We start from the raw sequence: 27,148 nt of genomic DNA, 5'->3' as shown, positions 1-27,148 counted from the left end.
TCACTCTGCTCCTCCCACGTCCTGGTAATTGACTATTACAGCCGAGGATTGACCATTAAAGTGCTATGTGCTGAGCCGTCAACACCAAGGTGTTGAAGTCTTAACCTTCATTTCCGCTTTTATTTTTAAACAGTGTTTTTTGATCCTCTGTTCACAGTCTCAGATGTATATGGATCAAGTGTCCAACTTGTGTCTTGAGTGTTGTAAACCGTTGTACAGGGTCTCTGCCTATCAAGTTGTTGGGACTTGTTCTCCCGTGTGTCCTTCCTTTGATGTTCCTGAGTTTTGTGTGATAAAAACTTCCTACAATAGTTGTGTTATTGCTTTTGAAGTGTGAAAACTTCCAATGACAGTCAATGGACATTCTTGAGGTGGCCATAGACTAGTGAAATAACAAATTTTCGTAAACTTCGTCCATTTTCTTGCACTCTGGGACTCGATCTGACGTTTTGGATTTTTCCGGTCGTTTGTCGCGAACAGTTTTTCAGACTGTACACAAAGCTTTCTTTCATATGACCAATGATATGTAAAGATCATGTGTCAACAAATTAGAAGGGTGAATGTCTATTCACAAAATGGCAATAAAAAACAACATGGGTGCGATGGCACGTTTGCCCATAAAAAGGATTTTCCCATCTACAAAAGATTTCCGCAGATGTAGATATCCATCTTCTCACCGACTAATTGTCTGTTACCTTAGTCTTAGTTTTGACAATTATGCCGATTGACTACGAATGAGGAAGCGACAGTTTAAAATCCCCTCTCGTAGATATGTAATACATGAAGTGCAATAAATCCACACACAATAAAGTGATGAGTTCCTATTAAATAGAGTCTCTACCAAATATTATTGAAAACATCTGATGAATATAGCAGTAAGACATGGCAAAAATTTTAGTTTTGGTACTGCCAACCTTCCTTGCCCCTTCTCTACCCTCATTCAGCATAAAGCTGAAAACTCTAGTAATCTGAGACTGGTTGCTATGGACGTGATGCTTGACAACCCCATATAAAAGGCTATGGCGTGTAATGTATCCAGCAGTATTGGGTCCTAAACATAATCTGATGTATACCTCACATCCCCAGTCGTACAAAGAACTTGACAAAAGTGGAAGCAGTCACAGTACCAGACCAGCAACAGAGAAAACTAAACTAGCGACTGTCTCCTCAATATATTAAAGTACAATGCCACTGTCTCCGGACACCCCCTACTAACAAAGATGCACAGTGCACCTAGTTAGTTTGGCTGTAAGGTTTACAATATACCTCGGCCATGGGTTAGTGGGTAGGTCTAAAACTGGCCATAGACAGCAAGATCTGATGACAATCTCATGTTGTATTTTAACCCCTCTGATTATATTGGTTGCCCTTAAATAAGTGATGCTAGAAGTTTCTGGAAGCTATTTATACAGTTCCCACTATAAAAATGTTTACCCATTTGTCCATGGTGGAAATAGTAGCACTCATGTCTATGGTTGTATGTTCTTGCATGTTGTAGATGCATGTGAGACACTGCTGAAGTATTTGATCCTGAATCTTTTTGGGCTTTCTAGTGTGAGGAACCTGACACAGTCTTCTTAGGCGCAATACCATTGATCTGATTTGCCCTTTGCTTCGAAGATTTAGTTAGATTTCCAGTAGCAGAAATCTCTGATTGCTGTTTGATCCCTCTATAAAGCCCTCATATCTAAATTATTGGTGGTGGTCCGTGGTTACAGACTTGAGCAACGTGATCTTCTTGCATTTATCTATGAAATTTGACTGGACTTCCCCATTAAAACACTGTGGTAAAAAGGGGACCTACTATGACGTTTGTCACCCAAGGACCCATATTAACTATCACCTCGATTTTGAAGTTCTTTGACAAGAGCCCCATCAGAACAGAGCACGGTCTCTGCTGAATTATCTTGTTATTTTTTGTACGGTTATTTTGGTTGGAGGAGGTCTAAAGAAAAGAAGAATACTCCTTGTCCCTGTTATTTATAAAGAACCTCACATACATCTTCCATTGTTACTTTGTGACTGGTCCAACTCTGAAGCCTTCAGAAAATCTGTTTTATAATCACATATTAAGCCCCCAGTCAAGAGATAACTCTAATTCTCATCTTTCATATTACCATCCCGCAAGAGTCAGGAACATTGATTCCTTATAACAATGTTTGTGAAGAGTTTTTTATGAAGATCTTTTTGTCATTGATGGTTACTTCGGACATTTGGTTGCCTCGTCCCATCGCTAAGGCCGTGTGAGAATGGAAGCTACGTCCGGGCTAGTGAGGGCTTTTGACGTGTCTGGTCCATGCTCACATTCATGCTTTGTGTGAGAGGTCACGGGTCATTCTATAGAAAAGTTCAGATATCAGAAAAGGGGCACAGGGGACATTTCCAATGGATCTATTGTCTGTCTTGGTCACTTGTCATGACTTATGCCTTCGGACATCAAAGAAATGTCTAAACAGTGTTATCAAACGTGGTCCGATGCCCCCTGCCAAGCAAGAGCCCTCTTCGGAGCCCTCTTTGGCAGTAGAGCATTAAAGAGGATGAAGATAAATCCCTTGTATGATTATTTCAATGGCTCAATGTGGATTAGATCTAACAATGATATTAGTAACAATCTTACTTTTTGCTTTGACCATTATGGAAAACCGGTGTTGTTGTTGTTTTTTTTTTTTATTGTGGCAGAATCTCATAGCGGACAGTGTAGTCCATGGTTTCTGTTCATAACACGCTAAAATCGTATGTTTGGCGTATGCCCCGGAGAAGCTCTCACCGCATATGATGAGCCTGTCTATAGGCCCGGGCGTATATCAAAAGAGTGTAATTTTGGCATATGCCAAGCATTTTTTATGTATAGAATAGCGCAGTAGAGTAAGCTAGTGTATACAGTAAGATACAAGAAAAAAAGGTATATATCGCGCTGTGTAGGTTTTTTTTTTCGGGGGGGTTTCTTACTGTCCGGGCCTTTTAGCTCTAGGATACTATTAGAGATTCTCCCGATGTATACCTCCAATGTAGGGCTGTAACGTGGTGTGAACAAAGCCTAAATTGTAGTGACTGTTGGTATGATTGGAGCAGAAATTGCCTTGTGGACGGATAACAGAACAATAAATGATAAAATTAACATTTCTCTTTCGTTAAGTGGATTGTTTATACATACAAATGACAAGGTGGCGACCTCCACTCCCCGCCGCTGGTGCTCTGTACTTACCACCTGCCGTCTAATGCAGGGTCACACCTCACTCCTCGATGCTCGGTGTCTGGCGGCCACTCCACTGGGTCCTAGAGCGCGCACGCGCTGACCCTTGCATTCTTGAAGGGCCAGCTCATGCCAAAATGATTTTCTCCTCCAGGGTTTACTACTCTGTGCCAGAGCAATTTAGTTCTCTTGTGTTCCTGTGTGTTCCAAGACTCTCCCTGCTGTTTAGTGTTTGGATTCCTGTGTACCAATATTTTGCCTGTTTTTGACCATCCGTGCTTGCTGCCTGTCTTGACCTCTAGCTACGTTTACCGTACCCTGACCAATGGCTACGTTAAACCGTTATGATTCTCCAATGCCTTCCCTGACCTATTGCTCACTCTACCACTCCGCACCTGTTATGTCAGCCATCACCAAGGGAGACTACTCTGGGAGAAGCTTGGTGTACAGTTATCTTTCTCTTCAGCTTTTCATCCTGAGACTAATCGACAAACCGAGCGCTCTAATCAAACCTTGGAACAATATCTTAGGTGTTATGTTGCGGCTAATCAGGCTGAATGGGTCTTGTAACGTCCACTAGTGGAATTTGCTATAAATAATCACCACCATGTTTCTCTTGATATCTGTAATTATGGTTTTTATCCTCGTTTTGGTTCGTTTTCCGCCTCTTCTAGTGATAACCCTGAGGTGGAAGTTGAATCAAATAAACTGCACCGTTTGGACTCAGGTTCAATTGAACTTGAAGAACTCCCAAGTTATTCAAAAGACAAATGCTCACTGTGTTTGGTGCAACTTTCTAATTTTCTTAAAAAATAATTGAAACTTTTTTTTAAAATACAGCTGCTTTTAATCCTGTATAGAGAGCTTTATCATGCGCTGAGAACTGAATCATGTCATGTCAGCGGCACTGACGGGTTCAGTGACTGCGGGTCCCGCATGTCTCTGACATGCAGGATCCACCTGTTATTGATCACATCTAAGTTATGAATTTAGATGTGATCAGTAACAGCTCAATTCTGCATGTCAGAGACACACAGGACCCACTGACACTGAACCCATCAGTGCCGTTGACCTAACGGATTCAGGTTTCAGCATTAGATACAGCTGCTCTGTATACAGGATACAAAGCAGCTGTATTTTATAAAAGTAAAAATAATTTTGAACAAAAAGTAATTAGAAAGTTGCACCAATCACACTGATACACATTTGTATTAAGAAAAAAAAGGTGTTCATAGGCTATATTAGATTTATGATTTTTATATATTATAAAATTGTCATTTTGTATATTGTAGCCTTGTGTGCTTATAATTTTTGTAGGTTATATAATGCACTGCCGAGCACGGCTGATACGGTATGTGCACACGACCTATTTTCAGACGTAATTCAGGCGTCTTACGCGTGGAATTACGCCTGAAAAGACGGCTCCATTACGTCTGCAAACATCTGCCCATTGCTTGCAATGGGTCTTACGATGTTCTGTTCAGACGAGGTGTAGTTTTACGCGTCGCTGTCAAAAGACAGCGCATAAAATTACGCCCGCGTCAAAGAAGTGCAGGACACTTCTTGGGATGTTTTTGGGAGCCGTTTTTCATTGACTCCAATGAAAAACAGCTCCAATTACGTCAGTAAAAGACGCAGCGAAAAACGCGAGTACTTGCAAAAACGTCTGAAATTCAGGAGCTGTTTTCGCCTGAAGACAGCTCCGTAATTTCAGACGTATTTTGCGTTGGCGTGTGAACATACCCTTACTATTATTCCTGTCAGTGGTTTTTACAGTTAGTTTATGAAACTGCATATTTTCCCCCATATAGGACAGGGAGTTGCCTTAATGGTATATCCATGTGCATAAGGCCTTACAGCACCAAATATCTAAGGGGGAATAATTTTCAATAACGTTCAATTAGAAACGTATTTTATTTCTATAACCGATAAATACACAGGACAATATAGTGTATATGAAAAGTACAAAACTTGCTTTATTGTATATATATATATACACATCAATAAAAACATACAGTTAAAGATAAAATGGAAGAAGGAATGAACCCTAATAAAGGGTGGTAGGACTGGGATGATATACAGGTGATATACAGAATACTGTAAACGTATATACAGTGCATTTGGAAATGTTGAGTCCTTGTGCTAAAATAAAATAAAAACTCAAGTTTTTTCCCATGATTCTGCACTCAATACCCCAAGTGAAGACAGAATTTTTTATTTTTTTTGCATGTTTATTAAAAAAGTAAAAACTTAATTTTTGCATAATTATTCAGACCCTTTGCTATGACACCTGAAATTCGGCTCTGGGGGCCTCCCATTCCTGGCACCGCTGACCATGCAGTCAGTGCCATTATAATCCCAATTGGACCTCTTGCCCCTTGAACAACCCCTAACTTGCTCATGTGGGCACTTTAGACCAATTAAACCCATACATCCACCATCTTGAACACAGTTTGCGTTAAAGATATCCAAGTGGTTCTTGACTTTTGACTTAACCTGTTTTGTAATATAAGAAGCATTTTTGTGTTATTGGGAGATCTTGTACAACAATTACATGGGGCAATTATGGTTAGGAACGCTTGTCCCCCCGATCTGTTTAGGGCAGCACTTTAGTCCAGACATTATAAGCGCTTACATCTCTTGGGAGCTTGTGCCATTAGTCCACCTGGTAGGAAGGTTGTTGTCATTGTCATGATAATGCCTCCCTCACTGTGTTTGGGGTAATGGCAGCAGACGTAGGAATCACATTACGTTTGGAAGGGATCTAACTGTTAGTTCCCACGTCTTAGAGACAAATGTCTGCTGCCTGCTCGGTCCCAGAGGCCAGGATTAGATTGACCCCGTCCTTGCCTCTGGGGTCAGCAGTTCCTCTTTGTAAGCTGACCACAGTCCAGAGCCTATATTGATCTTTGTTAATGGCCGGTCACCTACAGAGGTTTGCAGTTCGACTTAGTCTCATGGGTTGGCGGCTGACACTGCACTAAGCCGGGGAACCGATTTAGGTTTGTATTTTGTTTTTATTAGTAAAAGGTAAGAAGAATGAAATAGCAAAGAAACAAAACTGCATTACATTATCTTCTCCATATTGTGGACTCTTCCCTGGGGCATTGGCATCCTGGTATCCATGACGGCGCAGTGAATAGAGCTTTACAATGCCCTGGAGGCTCCTGAAATAAGGAGACACCTCTCTGACTCCTTGTGGATAGATAAGCCCCTGCTGTGCCAGGAGTCTGGCGTAGGAGCGGGTGACGTTACCGCTGGCAGCATAATCGATGATCATGGCATGTGTCATGTGATTACTGCTGTGGCTGACAAGGTCTTGGCCGATATGGACCGTGAAAACGAGCGCCGATCAACAAGGCAGCTCATTGATCGGCGCTGGTTTACTCCGTTCACGAGGAGTTACAATTGTTCAACCTCATATATTTATATCTTGTCGGCAGCACATCTCATTGTTTACACAGGGAGATGTGCGGCCGACAACGATAAGATTTCTTGCTGCATAAATAATACGATCAGCCAATGAATGAGCATTTGCTCGTTCATCAGCTGATTGTTGCCAAGGGCCTTAACGCTTATGGGGCTATTGTGGTTGTCACTGTTACGGGGGCAATGTGGCTGTCACTTTTATGGGGCACTGTGGCGATTACTGAAATGGGGCACTGTGGCAGTCAATGTTATGTGGCACTGTGGCTGTTACGATTCTAGAGGCACTGTGTCTGTCACTGTTATTGAGAAATGTGACTGTTTCTGTTATGGGGCACTGTCGCTGTCACTGTTATGGGGGCACTGTGGCTGTTACTATATGGGGCACTGTGGCTATTACTGTTATGGGACAGTGTGGTTGTCCCTGTTAGGGTATGTTCACACGTGCACGTCCGTTACAGCCAAAATTACGGGGCTGTTTTCAGGAGAAAACAGCCCCGTCATTTCAGCCGTAACGGCATGTGCAGGCGCTTGAACGCCGCGTCCATTACGGACGTAATTGGCGCTGCTTTTCATTGGAGTCAATGAATAACGGCTCCAATTACGTCCCAAGAAGTGACATGACACTTCTTTGGCGCGGGCGTCTATATACGCGCCATTTTTTGACAGCGACGCGTAAATATACGCCTCGTGTGAACAGACAAACGTCAGCCCATTGCTTTCAATAGGCAGATGTTTGTCAACGCTTTCAAGCCGTAATTTCGGACGTAATTTCAGGCGTAAAACACCCGAATTACGTCCGGAATTTGGCCGTGTGAACATACCCTTATAGGGCACTGTTAAGGCCCTTTTATACTGGCTGACACTTGGCCGGTGCATCGAGCACCGATCAACGAGACATCGTTGATCGGCGCTCGTTTGCTGCTGTCACACGGAGCTATGGACGGGGACGAGCGGTCGTTACTCTGATCGCTCGTCCCCATACATTATTATCATGTCGGCAGCGCGTCTCCCTGTTTACACGGAGATGTGCTGCAGACAACAATAATAACTTTTATAAAACGACACGAGCAGCAGATGTTCAAGCATTTGTTCGTTCATCTGCTGATCGTTCCCCTGTTTACACAGGGCAATTATCGGCAACGAGCGTTATATGAACGCTTGTCTGCCCAATAATCATCCTGTGTAAAACCCCCTTTACTGTTAGTATTATGCGGCTCTGTGAATGTCACTGTTATAGGGCCCTGTGACTGTTAGGGTATGTTCACACGGCAGCGTCCATTACGGCTGAAATCACGGAGCTGTTTTCAGGAGAAAACAGCTCCTTAATTTCAGCCGTAATGGCATGTTGCCGGCGTTTTTCGCAGCGTCCATTACGGACGTAATTGGAGCTGTTTTTCTATGGTGCCAATGGAAAACGGCTCTAATTACGTCCCAAGAAGTGACAGGCACTTCTTTGACGCGGGCGTCTTTTTTACGCGCCGTCATTTGACAGCGGCGCGTAAAATAAATGACCGTCGTCACAGAACATCGTAAAACCCATTCAAATGAATGGGCAGATGTTTGCCGGCGCATTGGAGTCGTATTTTCGGACGGAATTCGAGGTTAAAACGCCCGAATTACATCCGTGAATAGGGTGTGTGAACCCAGCCTTATGGGGCCCTGTTACTGTTATGGAGACACTGTGTTTGTCACGGTTATGGGAGCACTGTGAGGGGTTATATCTACTAACAATTTTGCTACATGTTAATTATGCCACCTCTACTTTCTTCCTGAAATAAATTCATAAAAGTAGCTAATGTTTACTTCACACCACAATGACTATTTTTTTCTTTTTTGTGGATTTAATAGCGGATTCTGTCTCGTAGCGTTTTCTTAATCTTATTCCTTCCAACATTTCGAGTGGTCAAAAAGAAAATGTAATATTCATTTACGTTATATGCTTTAGCAGTAAACTTTAACCCTAAATTACCAAACACCACCATCTAAACATGTAATGGCATTTCGCTAGGATGGCAAATACACTGAAACAAAATGGAAATAATAATAAAAAAAATAGCAAAAACAAAAAGTTACATTTCTTGTCAATTTGGTGACAACTGCTGTATGCAGTCGACTACGCTATTGATTCCGTCAAAACAGCGGAACCCGCTCACAACGGTTTGCCTTTCCATTGAGGGGTTAACTCGACGGAAACCTCCGACGGAACCACTCAACGCAAGGGCAACGCTAATGTGAACAGGGCCTAATATATAAAATCCATCAACACCTTTCTTAAAATGGGCAAATTATAAATAAGTAACGTTGTATAGGTCATGGGTACTGCTGGCATACTGGAGGGCAATGAACACTTTGTAATTCTCCCTCTACGTGTCCTTTACCTCTGGTCTCACAGCCATAATATGAAGCCGGGTGTCCTGTCTATACTGCAGTGTGACATCCTCAGCGCTGCTTGTTATGACTAGGGCTCACATCAGCGTGAGAGATTATCACACACACCACGGCCGTCATCACTCCCAGCTTCTATTAGGGTATTACCGTCAGAATATACAGGTCACCATGACATATCTCCCACTGTAACTGTGAACAGAGACAAATATTACTGAAATACTGCTCGAGGTTTCCAGAACATGACGAATATAGCAAAAAAGGAGCCTAAAGCTGATAATGGACTCTTGGAAGGTGGGGGCCCAACCCAGGCTCCGTCCACCTCCGCTATGGACTATATGAACCTGCACCTTCTCCGTCACAGCAAAATTGGCAAATAAATTGGTAATGCCACCCTTGTCTCCTGGAAGCAATGGGAACATGGGTGATAGGGGCAACAAGCTGTCGACCCTCCTGTCCTGGAATAATGGGGTGTGTACCAGTATGGGGGCTCATTTTGCTTATGGTCTATGTAAGCCACTGGTGTTATTGCTGTTAATCACATTTACCTGCTGATACACATCTATTAGTTATCTTCAATTACGTAACACTGTTAACATGCAAAATCATTGGATTTCGGACTTCTACTATTCTTAGAGAGATTGCTGATTTAGACAGGCCTTTGGTATAGACCTCGTATGGGGAGGCTGAGCTAATACACCGCGTTCCAAATTATTATGCAAATGTTATTTTTCGCTGATTTTCCTAAATAGTCCATGCAAATGACAGTCAGTATAATCTTCAAGCCATCAACCGTTGGAGTATAATGTGAATTTTATTGAACAAATCTCCTAATGATAACAGATTTTTTTTTAGAAGTAAAAAAACTCTAAATGCCCTGTTTCAAATTATTATGCACAACAGAGATCAAAACATTTTAAAGGCTGTAAAGAGAGCTAAAATGGTAATTTGTTGAATTTGCAGCATCAGGAGGTCATATTTACAGAAATCAAAAGCTCTTTCAATAAAAAAAAACTTAACAGGCCAAGTTACATGTTAACATAGGACCCCTTCTCTGATATCACCTTCACAATTCTTGCATCCATTGAATTTGTGAGTATTTGGACAGTTTCTGCTTGAATATCTTTGCAGGATATCAGAATAGCCTCCCAGAGCTTCTGTTTTGATGTGAACTGCCTCCCACCCTCATAGATATTTTGCTTGAGGATGCTCCAAAGGTTCTCAATAGGGTTGAGGTCAGGGGAACATGGGGGCCACACCATGAGTTTCTCTCCTTTTATGCCCATAGCAGCCAATGACACAGAGGTATCCTTTGCAGCATGAGATGGTGTATTGTCATGCATGAAGATAATTTTGCTACAGAAGTCACGGTTCTTCTTTTTGTACCACGGAAGAAAGTGGTCAGTCATAAACTCTACGTACTTTGCAGAGGTCATTTTCACACCGTCAGGGACCCTAAAGGGGCCTACCAGCTCTCTCCCCATGATTCCAGCCCAAAACATGACTCCGCCACCTCCTTGCTGACGTCGCAGCCTTGTTGGGACATGGTGGCCATTCACCAACCATCCACTACTCCATCCATCTGGACCATCCAGGGTTGCACGGCATTCATCAGTAAACAACACGGTTTGAAAATTAGTCTTCATGTATTTCTGAGCCCACTGAAACCGTTTCTGCTTGTGAGCATTGTTTAGGGGTGGCCGAATAATAGCTTTATGCACACTTGCAAACCTCTGGAGGATCCTACACCTTGAGGTTCGCGGGACTCCAGAGGCACCAGCGGCTTCAAATACCTGTTTGCTGCTTTGCAATGGCATTTTAGCAGCCGCTCTCCTAATCCTATTAATTTGTCTGGCAGAAACCTTCCGCATTATGCCTTTATCTGAACGCACCCATCTGTGCTCTGAATCAGCCACAAATCTTTTCACAGTACGATGATCACGCTTAAGTTTTCTTGACATATCCAATGTTTTCATGCACTATTTCACGCTTTTCGGTAAAAGAGAGATCCTTTTTCTTTCCCATATTGCTTGAAACCTGTGGCCTGCTTAATAACGTGGACCGTCCTTCTTAAGCAGTTTTCCTTTGATTGGGCACACCTGGCAAACTAATTATCACAGGTGTCTGAGATTGATTACAATGATCCAAAGAGCCCTAAGACACAACACCATCCATGAGTTTAATTGAAAAACTAATAATTAAATGTTTATGACACTTAAATCCAATGTGCATAATAATTTGGAACACGGTGTAGAGGTTGTAGTCTCCAGATCGGGACCCCTGTATTGGATAGAGCTGAGATTTTCATACAATGTGGCTCTCAGCTTTGTAGGGTGTCGATTAAATATAATGTGGCCCATTGATTTCCCATTCCCATTAAGGACTTTTCCTGCCAATAATAACTGGGTTCGCATCAAAGTGATCCCAAGTAATAAGCTTTGAGGGCTGTATGAGATAGGACTGTCCTCGCTGAACAAACTCTTATACATCTTATAGTATGGAATTCCCAAAACCATATCATACAAACTCCATCTGCTGCAGAACCTCTTTTTGCAAAGGCTTTACCTTAAAGGGGTTATCTACGAATGGACAACTGATGACCTATCCACGGTATAGGTTATCAGTATATGGTTGGTGGGGGTCCAACACCCAGATCCTGCACCGATCAGCTGCTCCGGCTGCTCCTGAGCACCGGACGTCCATGCCGGGAGCAGATGGCTCCGGTCACAGAATGGTGGATGAGCTGCAGTACTGCTCCTATTCAAGTGAATAGGAACAGAACTGCAGCTCTGCAGCGCGGCCACTATGCAGTAATTGGAGCCATCTACTTTTGGCTCCGACTACTAAATACCCTGCATAACATCCGGCGCCTTTTGATAGGTCATCAGTTATCCGTTCGTGGACAACTCCTTTAAAGACTATGTACACCTTTGAAATCATATATTTTTTTAAATATAAAATGTGTATCAGTGTGTTTTGTGCAATTTTCTAAATACATTTTATTACAAATTATATTCACTTTTTGAGATATAGCTACTTTGTATCCTGTTTACAGGGCAGCAGTATCTAGCGCTGAAACCTGTATCCATCAGATCAGCCGGACTGACGGGTTTAGTGTCAGGGGGTCCTGCGTGTATCTGACATGCAGCATCCACATGTTATCCGTCACATCTACGTTGTGAACTTAAATGTGATCGGTAACAGCTCGATCCTGCGTGACCTGCTGCCACTGAACCTGTCAGTGCTGCTGACCTGACGGATTCAGGTTTCAGCGATAGATACAACTGCTCTATGTACAGAATACAAAGCAGCTGTATCTGAAAAAGTAAAAATTATTTTTAATAAAAGGTTTTTCGAAAATTGCACAAAACACACTGGTAGACATTTTGATGAAAAAAACCCCCCACGATTTCAAAGGTGTATATAGCTTTTAATTTACTACTTTTAAATTAGGCATTTTAAGTCAATACATATAACTGACCAGAGTACAGTGCATTACGGGAAATTAGTACATACCCTTTAGAAAATTGTCCAATGATACTTTATATAAATTTTACAAATAAATGTTATTCTTTGTACAATAAAAAGTTATACAATTTTCTTTTGTACTATTCATAACAATTTCTCATGGTTTTCAAGATCTCTGCTTGCTTTCATTCAATAGGAACCTTCATTGTTAAATTCCAGTGGATGAAATCTATCCTGGTCATGTGATGGACACACAGCTGCACGGCTCGTTACAGTACAGTTATCAGAGGTTTCTGCTGTAACGTCCCTTGAACCGTGTGTCCATCACAAGATGCAGACAGGTCTTTTAACTACTGAAAGTAAGCAATGACAGTTCCTAATGAATGACTGTTAGCAGAGATCTTGAAAACCATGAGGAATGCATACAGAAAGTATATTGGAAAATTGCTAAGCATTTAGTATACCAAAAATAACATTTATTTGCAGTATACCCCCTTAAATCTTAATGTCGGAATGTAAAAAATAGAAGCTGGTGTAGATTTCCCCCATATTTTTACTCCAGTTTTTGGTGTAAATTATGGTAAATGTGTGTGGGCACTGGTGGCCCCATCCTCTTACACTAAATTACACCCACATTTGGCTAAAATTCTTTGAGCTGGAAATGTGATGTACCATTACAAATCTTCTGCAGTATTGCTTATGACCAGCAGGTGGCACTGCAATGTCTTCTGATTTCTGTGTTTGAATTCAATGAATGAATGAAAACAAAAGTTATGGTATTCCTTAGAGTGCTAGCTACTGCAGACTTCCTATACCTGGGGAAAAGATTCATTCTGCTGCCCTTCTTCTGTATCTAAATACCCTGGCCAAGGTAGAGTGTCCTGTTGGTGCCCCATTGGCCCCCAACACCCTGGACACAAGCCCTACCCATTGCCCCCTCTACCTACACCCCTGTGTTAGTAGCACAAAGCTAGTTTTAAGACTGACATTTTGTAATATGCATTAAATTTCCATCTTGCTAATGGGAAACAAGCGTTTGTTCATCTATAGCAGTGTTCCCCAACCTGTCCCTCTCCGGTTGTTGCAAAAACTACAATTCCCAGCATGCCATTGCAGCCACTGGCTGTTGGAGCATGCTGGGAGGTTTATTTTTAGAACAGGCAATAAAAAACGAAGCGGCACAGCGCTCACCCGAGCGCTTCTACTGCTTCATTTTAGCGATCGGTGGGGGTCTCAGTGCTTGGACCCCCATTGATCAAAACTTCTGACATGTCACTATCACATGTCAAAAGTTTTTTAAAGGTTTAGTTACCCTTTAAGTCCCTGCCCCACAAGTCTTTTAATACACTACGGTATTCTGCAGGCTTTAGAAGCAGCTGACTGACATTGCATGCTGTTATTTAGTATATGATCTACAAGTACACCCAGATCCTTCTCAGGATAGCTCCCTCTAGATTGTTAGTACCCAGATGCATAAAATTTATCCAATTTGAACCAAAAAACCCATATGGAACTTATGCATCCACTTGAGGTTCAAATTGGATAAATGTTATTCATCTGGGTACTAACAATCTGCATGCATCATATGTCCTAGAGGGAGCTATCCTGAGAAGGATCTGGGTGTACTTGTAGATCATAAACTAAATAACAGCACAATGTCAATCAGCTGCTTCTATAGCCTGCAGAATACCGTCGTGTATTAAAAGATTTGCGGTGCAGGGACTTAGAGGGTAACTAAACCTTTAAAAAACTTTTGACAGTGACATGTCAGACGTTTTCATCAATGGGGGTCCAAGTACTGAGACCCCCACCGATCGCTAAAATGAAGCAGTAGAAGCGCTCGGGTGAGCGCTGTGCCGCTTAGTTTTTGATTGATGGTTTTGTATGCATACAGTAGCTATGATTTTTCAGTCTATTGACTTATGTGTAAAAATCAGCACCCATATGGCATCCAATAGAGCATGACACAATTTGTTTTTATAGGGTGGCACATGAAAATTGTATAAAAAAAAATTGCAATACAACCATATGGTGGCACATGGAGGTACGGAATTATCCACAGGATAACATTTCCTCCTTATTTCAGCTCCGCACCCATTATACAGTCCTCTTCATGAGGCCTTAGGCTACATTCACACGAGCGTGACGGATTTACGCACGTAAATCTGTCCGTGTGCGTTGTGTTTTTCACACACTTGCAAGCACTTTTTTTTTGACACATGGACAGCACACGGATGTGCTGTCCGTGGTTTTCACGCACCCATTGCCTTCAATGGGTGACTAGGTGCGTGAAATACACCAATATAGGACATGCCGTGAGTTTCACGCAACGGACACACGTTGCGTGAAAACTCCTGCATGTGGGAACAGCCCCATTGAAATGAATGGGTCGGTGTGCTGCGCGTGATTTCAACACACAGCAAACAGACGAGATTCTTGCTCGTGTGAATGAGCCCTTAGTCTCAGTTTATCTTTGTATCACGTTGCGCCGCACGCAGTCAACACAAGAGAAAAGCTGTGCCTACAACATCCCCTCGTCTCCTGGACAAAATGATTTTATGTTGAAATGTTTAGAAATCTATTATTTTTTCCAGGTCGTACATTGAGGTATGAATAACAGTCCATTAGCACCAGTTGGCAGGTGCGGGAATGGCGTATACAATACACACAAAAATCATTAAGAAAATCGCTCTTGGGTCTAATTGTCAACCACAATGACTTTCTTTAGGTGACTGACCCGGTGCAGCGTGACCCAGCCAAATACCTCGGGATTATAAAGACATGAAAGCCCGGTACGAAGCTGGCACAGGATCACGCCCGCACATTTACAGAAAACATTTTGCTGGTATTGTGGTCTACTTTGTTGATGTTGTTGTTCAGACTGAATAGATCGCTTTGAAAATGTCTCCTGTTCTGCGGGGACGAGAGCACATTCGTGTCATGTCGACCTGACTGAATATTTAGCAGCTCTTTCTGCTCAACAAGCTGCATTACGTGAAGGTGGGCGCTGCACCTAGAATAACATGAGAGACAAATCTATAATCGACACTTACCGGCGATGCTAACATGAAGGGAAGAAAGAGCTCTCTGTGTTCTCAGTTTGTCACGAAATAATCATCATGTTTTCCGAGAATCACGTTTTCAAAAACATTTTCAATGACGATCCTTCCTTAAAGGGCTTGTCCACTTTTATATTCTTAAAGGACATTTCCACCTAATAATTCAGATTCAGTGCAGGTAATCAGCATCTATGTATACAGTACATGTAGCATTAGGGAGGATTTTCATGACCCATGATGCTCTGCAACAGAGACTTTCCTGCAAGTTTTAGTAGAATTCAATTTCTCCTCATTGTCATGTGGGGAAAAAGGGTGAAAATTGCCCAGAGCGCATTTCTACCTGAGAGTTCCAGTTCTCTTAAAGGACATTTCCATCTATGTAAAAAAGTAGCACTGGGAAGAAGACAAAAAATATTTTATGGTCCATTGTTTGTGACCCACTTAGCCCCTTAGGCTGGAATCATGAAGTTTTGTATGCAGTTTGAGGTGCAGTTTTTGATGTAGCTTTATGAGCCAAAGCCAGGAATGGGTCCCACATTAAGGTCAAGTATAAGTTATTAGTTCAGGCCCTGTTCACACAGAGTTTTTGGCGCTGATATTGACGTATCAGAATCAGCGCAAAAAAAATGGCCAAAATTGCCCCTCATTGATTAGAATGGGAGGCAGAGACGGTTTTTTTCCCGGGTGACTTTTGGCCGCTGGTGGGAAAAAAAGTGGCAGGTTCCCGCCTCTGACATCCAATTGATTTCAATGGAAGGCCGGAAAAAACAGCGGCACCATTTTTAGAGCGTGAAAAACACGGAAAAAAAGCGCAGGCAGTTCAAAATCTGCCTGAAAATACCTGAAGGAATTCTGAGGCAGATTTTTTCTGCCTGCAAAAAAACTCAATGTGAACAGGACCTAATACTTCCCATTCCTTTAGAATTGACTCCTGGCTTGGGCTCAAAAAACTGCATCAAAAACTTCACCTCAAACTGCATCAAAAACTGCATGTGTGATTCCAGTTATAGGGCTACTTCACACTTGCATATAAAAATACTGATTCGCAATACGGATTGTTATTATTTTTTCCATTTGTTCTGTCTTTGTTTCTGTTTTTATGGGTTGCCCGTTTTTCATCCGTATTTGTTCACTTTTTGTTAAAGGATTGACTTTATATTTTTATATAAAATTTGTAATGTTTCTGAAATACAGATGTAAAAAAACTGAAAAAATACGCACACGTGAACTATGCAAAAACGGAACATGTGTTTTAAAAATCATCCCATTGACTTATATTAGCTAAAAATGGTACCAATACTAATCGATTGGAATGTTCTGCATATTGAAAAAAAACTGCATGTGTCCTAAAAACGTGCGTATACATTTTTTTTAATTTTATTTTTTAATCTAACAGTATGTCATGGGCGGGAAGGAGAAGTTTGGACTGGGTTTACGGGCCGACATCTTACTGTAAAATCTGGTCCTGGGTGATTAACCACTTAGAAGCCGCTGTCAATAGAGACTGTGGCATCTAAGCCTTTAGGGCATGGCCAGACGTGGCGGAATTGCTCTGGAATTCCGCTGCGGACACTCGGCAGCGGAAATCCGCAGCGGACCCGTTTCTCCATTGCCTTTCACAGCTTTTTAGTTGTGTTCATTTACACGTTGCGGACAATTACGCTGTGGAGCATAGGCTGCGGCGCGGAATTTGGTGTCCGCAGCATACAATGGTTGTTGCGGACGTGTCGCGGACTTGTTGCGGACTCATTGCGGAATTTCTCCATTGACTTCAATGGAGATTCAAATTTCCGCAATGAAGTCCGCAGCTGTTATGTGTACTGCGGGGCGTATTGGTTTTACTAACATGACATTTCTTCATTCTGGCTGGACCTATGTATTTCTAGGTCTACAGCCAGACTGAGGAAGTCAATGGGGCTCCCGTAATTACGGGTGACTACGTGTGTGCACCCGTAATTCCGGGAGTGTTGCTGGGCGACGTCCGTAAATAGTCACTGTCCAGGGTGCTGAAAGAGTTAAACGATCGGCAGTAACTATTTCAGCACCCTGGACAGTGACTTCCGATCACAATATACAGCAACCTGTCAAAAAAATAGAAGTTCATACTTACGAGAACTCCCTGCTTCATCCTCCAGTCCGGCCTCCCCGGATGACGTTTCAATCTAAGTGACGGCTGCACCCAATCACAGGCCAATCACTGGCTGCAGCGGTCACATGGACTGCCGCGTCATCCAGGGAGGTCGGACTGGATGCCGAAAGAGGGACGCGTCACCATGACAACGGCCGGTAAGTATGAAATTCTTTTACTTTCACTACGGAAAGGGCTGTCCCTTCTCTCTATCCTGCACTGATAGAGAGAAGGGAAGCCCTCTTCCCCTCAATACGCAACAGCTCGTCCGCATAAATTTAATGCCCATTTTGGGCAGAGCCGCAACAGAATCTGCAACGCAGATTCTGTGCGGCATTGATGCGGACAGCTGCGGAAGAAATACGCCACGTCTGGGCATGCCCTTAGAAAGAAGGAGCAGGCCCTTCTGTTATCCCATTAACCCATCTGTGACGTGATTGTGGAGGTGCCGATGGCCGTCTTGAAAACCTGGGAGCCTAATGAAGGTCCCAGGTCTGCCATCTTGGTCCTCCTATTAGGCCATGCCGGAGGGCCGGAATACATAGATATGTATTACTTTAATAGGGCCGGTATACGTATGTATTGCAGTGTATTGTAACAGCTATATAACGATCGCTTTAGTCCCTTAGGTGGACTAAAAATAAATTCAAAATAAGTTAAAGTTTTTTCTAATATAGGAAAAAAAAAGTAAAGTGAAAGAAAAACCTTTTTTTACTATTCTTCCCCTAAAGTAATGTAAAAAAATAAAAAGATAAACATAATTAGTATCGCTGCGTTCGAAAAAGTCTGAACTATTACAATATAACATTATTTATCCCATTTGGTGAACGCTGCAATTTTTTTTTAATTGAATGTGATCAAAATCTACAGCTCACATCGCTCCATCGTCAGAAAAATAAGTTATGGGTCTAATTTTTTTTAACAAATGGTTTTTGTTTTGCACGGTGAACGCCGTAAAAGCAAAACCCAAAAAACAATGGAGAGTTTTTCTTTCAGTTTACCAGTTCATTATATGGTCCAAGAAATGAGGCCATTAGAACTACAACTTGTGCCACAAAAAAAACAAGCCCTCATACGGCTATGGAAAAATAAAAATAAAATCAAAAACTTTCTTGCCACGATTTTGTCAATGAAAAGAAACGGAAATGAATACATATCGGATAATTGTACAATAATGTGATAACTGCACACAGAGCTATCCGGCTATATGAATGTGTAATGTATATGGCTTCTACACGGTGTGAAGTCTTTGTATACATTGACGTTTGATGGTGGGGGTTGGGGCAAGCTTTGTTACAGGTTTGCACAGGCCCCTGTGGCGTGATGCGGTCAGTCCAGCTAAAGAAACCTCATGTGAAAGCTACATTTTCTACATGCAATACTGCTTTGTGATTCCTCAAATAATATTTAAATTCCTCACCATTTCAAGCTCTCTGCTTTCTGTCTGTGAATAGTAACATTGTTGTTTGCATCCAGCGGCTGAAAATCTGACTGACTTATTCCTGCTCAGACACTTGCTAGGCTAGTTAGGGAATATTATTAGGTCCATTAGGGTATGCTCAACTTTTTTTTACCAAGATTTTTGCCCGTATTCCGTGCCAAAATCAGCAGATTTAAAATGTGCGTCAATAAGTGACGTGCATTGAATGGGGCTAATCCGTGTGCGTATCTGCGGTACATAAACTGGAAGTCCCCATAAAAAATCTGGGAGTAATGCACGAGTTTCTGGAGCCCGTTTCTTTTGACTTTCGCGTGATTTTTTTTGTGTCGTGTGAACGTAGCCTTACTGCACCACTAAAACTGCAGCAAAAACATTCGTATTTGCATCCAGTTTTATTTGTGTTTTTTCCAAATATGTGGTCTTGATTTTCAATAGAAATGGTCTCTATTGTATTAGAAACCGTCACCACAATTGCAGGTAAACTGCAACAAAAACGCATGTATATACACACAGTTTTTGCCATCGTTTTTGCGTTGTGGTAACGGTACGGCGATCTGCGTGTGTACAAACCCTTAAATTTAAGGCCACACGTGGCGGTTGTTGTGCGCTTGCAACGCAGTCAAAGACTGAAACAATGCCCTTTTTGGCTACATGGTTTTTACAAACCAAACTTTTTAAAACCTTTAAAAGTCACAAGGCCAAAAACCCTCATCGCGTCGGTGATCGTATAACTTTCTGTCACACATGAGCCACTATGTGTGACTTCACTTTGACGAACTGTGTATTTGTTTAAGCTACACATTATCAAGACAGGTTTACAGCCACTGAATATATATATATGATAAATATTTCCATTTAGCTGAAAGCAAGCAGAGGTCTTAAACTGTAAGGATTTTAGACATAAAGTATATGAGAAAGTTGCATGACTTTTGTTGCGGAGTAGTGTGACTCTTTCCTGCACATTACAACAATGTATGAATGAAACCTAAAGCTTCCAGTTCTTTACATCTGGACTGAATGTATCCAATGTGGTGAGGACGTATCTAATGATTGATTGCGCGTCTACAGGACAGTCACAATAACCACTTCCTCGCCTGTAAATCTTACTGGTGAGGGCGGGTGATTTGAATTGGTCTTTTCATGAGACATCCTTGGCAACTTTCTTGTCCTCAGCCATTACCTCAGGTGGGTGGCCACTATCAGCCCTGTCCAATATAACTGGCTTTGTCGGCTACGTCAATGAGGAACATTTCCAAAGAGCATTTCCATGTGTACTGCGTCTTCACTAGAGTGTAATCCCTATACTATACAGTATATATATATAGAGCAATACACCCCAAAATGTCCATGGCTGTAAAACTGGATCTAGACAGGGTGTTCCTTCCCCAAAAACTCCTCTGAATTGGACCCTTCCCGGATCTAGAGTTGTCCATAGACACTGGCAGAGTTTTCTTTCACCTGGGAAAAAGCTTTGGTTTGCTACCCTAGCCGTATATCTAAATACCCTAACCAAGGTAGAGTGTCTTGTTTGCGCCCTCCTGGCACCCAGCACCTGTGGCCCTTGGCTTGCCAGCGCACCTCCTTGGTATAGGATATCTGTTGCCCAAATGATCTTTCAGCCTAGCGTTGTCCATCGCGATTCCCTCATAAATATGAATGTTCTGTACTGTCGAATTTGCATGTTTCTTAGTAAGAAAAATCTGGTGACACTTCTCTTCAAGAAAACAAAAGGATGTACCAGGAGAAATATTGATATTGGATACCAAAAACATTAACCTCTTAACGCAAAATTACGCACATGTCCTTCATACTGAGTGTATCAAAGCATTATAGAAGCGATCCGAAGATCACGTTGTAAAGTCCCCTACGGAAATTCAAAAAGAATTAAATACAGTTTAATAAAGTAAATTAAGGAAAAAAAAAAGTATTCACATAAGAAAAAAAACAATTTTTGCCATAAAAACTGGTTTAATTAATTTAGCAAAAGTGTGAAATACATAAAAAAAAAATACACATGTATGGTATCGTAATGACCCATATAATAAAGGTAACATGTCATTTAAACTGCACGATGAAAAACGTAGAATAAAACAAACGCAAAATTTAAGGGTGGAGTTGTTTTCTTTTCCCATCCTTCCCCCCAAAAAATTATAAAAATTGATCAATAATTTATTTTTAACTCAAAATAGTTCCATTAAATAAAAAATACGATCTGTCCCGCAAAAACAATCCTATATACAGCTACATTAACGAACAAAAAAAAAGAGATGGCTCTTGAAATGCAGCAACATAAAAACAAATGATTTTCTTAAAAAAAAAAAAGTGTTTTATTGTACAAAAGTAGATACATATTAAATAACCTATATATATATTTGGTATCGCCATAATCAAACCGACCATAGAATAAAAGTAACACGATGATGAAAAAAAAAAATGCTTGGTCCTTAAGGGCCTGGTCTTTCAGGGGTTAAAGGGGGTCGTAAAAATTGATGGCGTACCACTTGGATATGCCACCAATTCCTGATTGGTCTGACTGCCGAGACCTCCACCAATCCTCAGAATAAACCACAGATCTAGTTAAGATTTTCTTCTCCTTCACAGATTTTCCTGTTTCCACAAAAAAAAAATGGGTCACAGGGGCAGATAAGCCTGACATGAGCTATTCTTCAGGCTCTAGTCATCTCTTTGGGTGGGGGAAGGGAATTAGAATTGCACCAACTAAATCATTCTTCCCCTGGTGATCAGTTCTCCTCGAAAGATAATGACATGAATTTTCTGTACAGAACAGCGAGACGTTCAGTTGATATTTTATACATCTGCTCGAAAGCCAAGAATGGGACAGCGCAGTGATACGTAATAGATATTACTCTTCTTCATCGCAGCAGACAGAAGTAAAACAAAACTCTGTGTTCCCTTGAACAAGTACAGTACATTCCCTGATGAGAGACGCTCTCTAGTGCTAGAAATCAAAGCAAACAACATCGGCGTCTGTAGTTAATTTACTCCACGAAATATAGGACTAAATGAATATGTAGTAACGCTGTCATCAGTCCCTGCCCCCAATCTTCTCGACACTAGGACCATTTTATTAGTACATTTTTCATGCGTGTGCAGATCTTTATGTCTCCTCATAAACTCCATTAGTCTTTGGTCAGATTTGAACCCAGGATCCCAGTGTTATAAAACAACAGTGTTAACCACTAAGCCACCACGATGCTCTTTTTTAAAGCAGTTTGAGTTCCCTCATTGCCTTTGCCCGGTGGTGTGATGTCTAGTTGATTGGTGCCCCAGTTCCTGTAGTGGTTCTAGAGGTGTGGTGCCCCAATCTCTAGTGTTGTTTTTGTACAAGGGGCATATGTACCATAGAGGTCGCCCACGCAGCTGATATTAAAAAAAAAATGGCACCAATTGCTGAGCCCGGGGAAGCCCTTGACGTCACGGTCCATATATGGACAGTGATATCAGGGCTTTGAACTATGGAGTCTCCGGCCAGACCATTGCAAGTTCTCTGGCCGGAAAATCCTGTCTTGGGAAAGCCCTTGATGTCACTGTCCATATGTGGACAGTAACGTCAGGGGCTCCTCCTGGAGTGGAATCCCCGGCCAGAGCATGCCTCAGTGGGAGACTCAATGGTGCTATCTACAGGGGGTGGAGCTATCTAAGGGGTGGGTGGGTGCGGCACTATCTACGGGGTGGGGTTTGTGTGGTGCTATCTACAGTGGTGGTGGCACTATGTACAGGGGGTGCTGCTATTCTTAAGGGGGTGTGGCGCTATCTACATGGGCACTGTGTATGGTGCTATCTACATGGGCACTGTGGCACTATGATGGTACTGGCACTTTATATGTGGTCACTATGGCACTTTATATGTGGGCACTGTGGCACTATGTGGGCACTGTGGCACTATCTACAGTGGGCACTGTGGCTCTATGTGGGCACTGGCACTATCTATGTTGGCACTATCTACAGTGGGCACTGTGGCACTATCTACAGAGGCATTGCAACACTATCTACATGGGCACTGTGGTGTTATCAGGGGGTTGGGATAAAAAAACAAAACCCTGACAAATGAAATTCATCAATTTTTTTTTAACGGCCATAAAAAACGGATGGCAAACGGCCATTAAAAATGGATGGCAAACGGCCATTAAAAACGGTCAGATGGACTTGAAATGGATGACAATTTGGAGACACAATAATGTAAAACAGCCATGAAAAACTGACAGTTGGTTGATTTTTAATGGCTGATTTTTTTCTCTGTCGTGTGAATGTAGTATAAAGGGCTTGTGAAGATTAGAAAAATATGGCAGCTTTCTTTTGGAAACAGCACCACAACTGTCCATAAGGTTATAACTGGTATTGCAGCTCAGATCCATATTTACAATATGAAAAAAAAGAATAGTATTTAAGCTAATATAAAAATAAAAAAAATAATCAATCCTAACAATGTATCTCTGACTTTTTAGATAATGTAATGTGTCTTTCATTTTCTAAAGTGGATTAGTAAAAAAATAATACATCAAAAAATCCCCAAAAAATATCTACTGAAAATAAAATAAACCAAGCTTTCCCAGACTCCTGAATAACAAGTCTGCCAATTTATGCCTTAACCCTGTATCCTAAATACCCTGGTGAAGGCAGTGTGGCTTGTTGGTGCCCCTCCTTGGCATTGAGTACCTGGGACACATACCCGGCCAGCCCACCAAGCTACGCCCCCTGGTTCGGTCAGTTGTCTAGGAAAACGAAATGACCGTCTCTATGGGATCTGTAATAGTGGTCCCATTATCCTCTTCTTTAAAGACCTATATTGACAGGTTCCCTCACTTTTGGGGGTAGGGGCTCTTTAAGTATCTATACAGTAGAGTTTTAGTTTGGTACTTACATTTGTTTTTTTTTGGCTGTATGTTATATTAAGAGATAGACAGAGACTTCTATCAGAGGTTTAGTCATCTGTCTTCAGGACAAGATGTATTTGACACCACCCTGAAATCATCTCGGATGACGTCCGAAGGGTCAACATGTTCCCTGTGATTAAGGGGTTAATTGGAGAGCTGAGTTTTGTCTGTCTGCTCACAATGAGCCTCTATCTCTTTTGGAGGTGTATTGTCTGACAAACAGTTCTTACTATGATGTTCCTGTACAGCTTGTAAACCATAGGGAGTCTTCTCCAGGATCACAGACTTGGTAAGATCTTTTATAAGGTGTCAGCGGTGGTCACTGCTGGTGACTTGGACATAGCTGCTGGCAGGTCGCTTCCTGTAATATATCAAGCCCAGACTCAGATCACACAGTCTAAGAGGAGGAATTGCCTGATTCATTTCAGATCCACAGTTCTCACTAAGACATTCTGCTCATTGCTCTGCACCAGGACACACAGGCTTCTTGGGCTTCTCCTGCTCCACCACCATGATCCTTCTCCACCAATACCCATACACGTGACTATACCCACAGGACTGCGGGGCATCTGTTCCTTGGGAGACTTTACCCACCGGTCCAGATCTGTACTTAGAGAGGCTTTTGCAAACATTTTCTCCTTTGCTGTGAAAGTCTAACTTCTGTGTTCTTCTCCTCCTATGGAAGATGGGGAATTCGTATGCTGGACAACTGAAGACCACGCGCTTTGAGGAAGTTCTACACAATTCCATTGAGGCTTCGTTGAGGTCCAACAACTTGGTCCCTAGACCGATATTTTCCCAGCTCTACTTAGAAGCTGAACAGCAGCTATCCTCCCTAGAAGGTAAGTCATTGATCTATCTTCACCCTTTCTTTGAGGACTACCCTACTGCTGAGGTTCCAGATATTATCCCCAGATTTATAGAACATATTCTACTGGGTTTGAATCTGACCTGGGGCAACATCTGCATGGACTTTGTATGTCCTCCTTGAACTTGTGTAGGTTTCTACATATTAAGTGACCATAAGAAATTGTCCCTAGTGTGTGTGAGTCCGATATAGGGTTTGGATGGGTGGGACTGATCTGATAGATTATATTCTGCGTACAACGCTGAGGAATATGTTGTTGATATGTAAATTGTCACCCATTAGCTATAAAAGGGACTAAATATTATACATGAGATAAGAGAGGGATAAGGACTTGGCATGACAAGGCAAGTGAAGAAATAAGACTCAGTAGAAGAAGAGGACTCTGCACTAGTGAGCTTACTATCTAGCAGCAAGGAGAGAGTTAACAACTAGGGGGGGGGGGGTGGCTGGAGATGATGGAGATGATGAGAGTTGGCTACTAAGGTATTAGGATAGAGATGGAGGTGGGTAGGTGGCGTTGTACAATTCTCACAATTATAATATAACTCTATGACATTCTGGAATCAACCCCAATCATCTTAGAATAAATAACTTAGAATGTAGAATATAGAAGTGATTTGTTAAAGAAATAATATGATCCTAAAGGACTGGCGAACCTTGTATATAAAGTGCCCAATATTAGGAAGTTAAGAAGTTATCATTAATCTGTCTATCTATCTATCTATCTATCTATCTATCTATCTATCTATCTATCTATCTATCTATCTATCTATCTATCTATCTATCTATCTATCTATCTATCTATCTATCTATCTATCTATCTATCTATCTATCTATGTATCTATCTATGTATCTATCTATCTATCTATCTATCTATCTATCTATCTATCTATCTATCTATCTATCTATCTATCTATCTATCTATCTATCTATCTATCTATCTATCTATCTATCTATCATCTATCTATCTATCTATCTATCTATCTATCTATCTATCTATCTATCTATCTATCTATCTATCTATCTATCTATCTATCTATCTATCTATCTATCTATCTATCTATCTATCTATCTATCTATCTCATATCTATCTATCTCATATCTATCTATCTATCTATCTATCTATCTATCTATCTATCTATCTATCTATCTATCTATCTATCTATCTATCTATCTATCTATCTATCTATCTATCTATCTCATATCTATCTATCTATCTATCTATCTATCTATCTATCTATCTATCTATCTATCTATCTATCTATCTATCTATCTATCTCATATCTATCTATCTCATATCTATCTATCTATCTATCTATCTATCTATCTATCTATCTATCTATCTATCTATCTATCTATCTATCTATCTATCTATCTATCTATCTATCTATCTATCTATCTATCTATCATCTATCTATCTATCTATCTATCTATCTATCTATCTATCTATCTATCTATCTATCTATCTATCTATCTATCTATCTATCTATCTATCTCATATCTATCTATCTCATATCTATCTATCTATCTATCTATCTATCTATCTATCTATCTATCTATCTATCTATCTATCTATCTATCTATCTATCTATCTATCTATCTATCTATCTATCTATCTATCTATCTCATATCTAACTATCTCATATCTATCTATCTCATATCTATCATCTATCTATCTATCTATCTATCTATCTATCTATCTATCTATCTATCTATCTATCTATCTATCTATCTATCTATCTATCTATCTATCTATCTATCTATCTATCTCATATCTAACTATCTCATATCTATCTATCTCATATCTATCATCTATCTATCTATCTATCTATCTATCTATCTATCTATCTATCTATCTATCTATCTATCTATCTATCTATCTATCTATCTATCTATCTATCTATCTATCTATCTATCTCATATCTAACTATCTCATATCTATCTATCTCATATCTATCATCTATCTATCTATCTATCTATCTATCTATCTATCTATCTATCTATCTATCTATCTATCTATCTATCTATCTATCTATCTATCTATCTATCTATCTATCTCATATCTAACTATCTCATATCTATCTATCTCATATCTATCATCTATCTATCTATCTATCTATCTATCTATCTATCTATCTATCTATCTATCTATCTATCTATCTATCTATCTATCTATCTATCTATCTATCTCATATCTATCTATCTATCTATCTATCTATCTATCTATCTATCTATCTATCTATCTATCTCATATCTATCTATCTCATATCTATCTATCTATC

The 27,148-nt window shown here is 40.9% G+C and overlaps 1 protein-coding gene across 1 annotated transcript in view; it reads left to right on the top strand.

The window, feature by feature from the left end:
- Nucleotides 1–24,408: 24,408 nt before the first annotated feature.
- GREB1 (growth regulating estrogen receptor binding 1) overlaps nt 24,409–27,148 on the top strand; it is a 108,919-nt gene continuing 106,179 nt past the window's right edge. The window contains exon 1 of the mRNA XM_075861100.1: nt 24,409–24,840. Within this exon, the coding sequence (XP_075717215.1) occupies nt 24,684–24,840 (157 nt within the window). The 5' untranslated portion in view covers nt 24,409–24,683. The remainder of the gene's footprint in view (nt 24,841–27,148) is intronic.

This window comes from Rhinoderma darwinii, chromosome 4 (genome assembly GCF_050947455.1).
Source record: "Rhinoderma darwinii isolate aRhiDar2 chromosome 4, aRhiDar2.hap1, whole genome shotgun sequence".
NCBI lineage: Eukaryota > Metazoa > Chordata > Amphibia > Anura > Rhinodermatidae > Rhinoderma > Rhinoderma darwinii.
The sequence above is the reverse complement of the archived record's forward strand: the minus strand, read 5'-3'. Positions and strand labels throughout refer to the sequence as shown.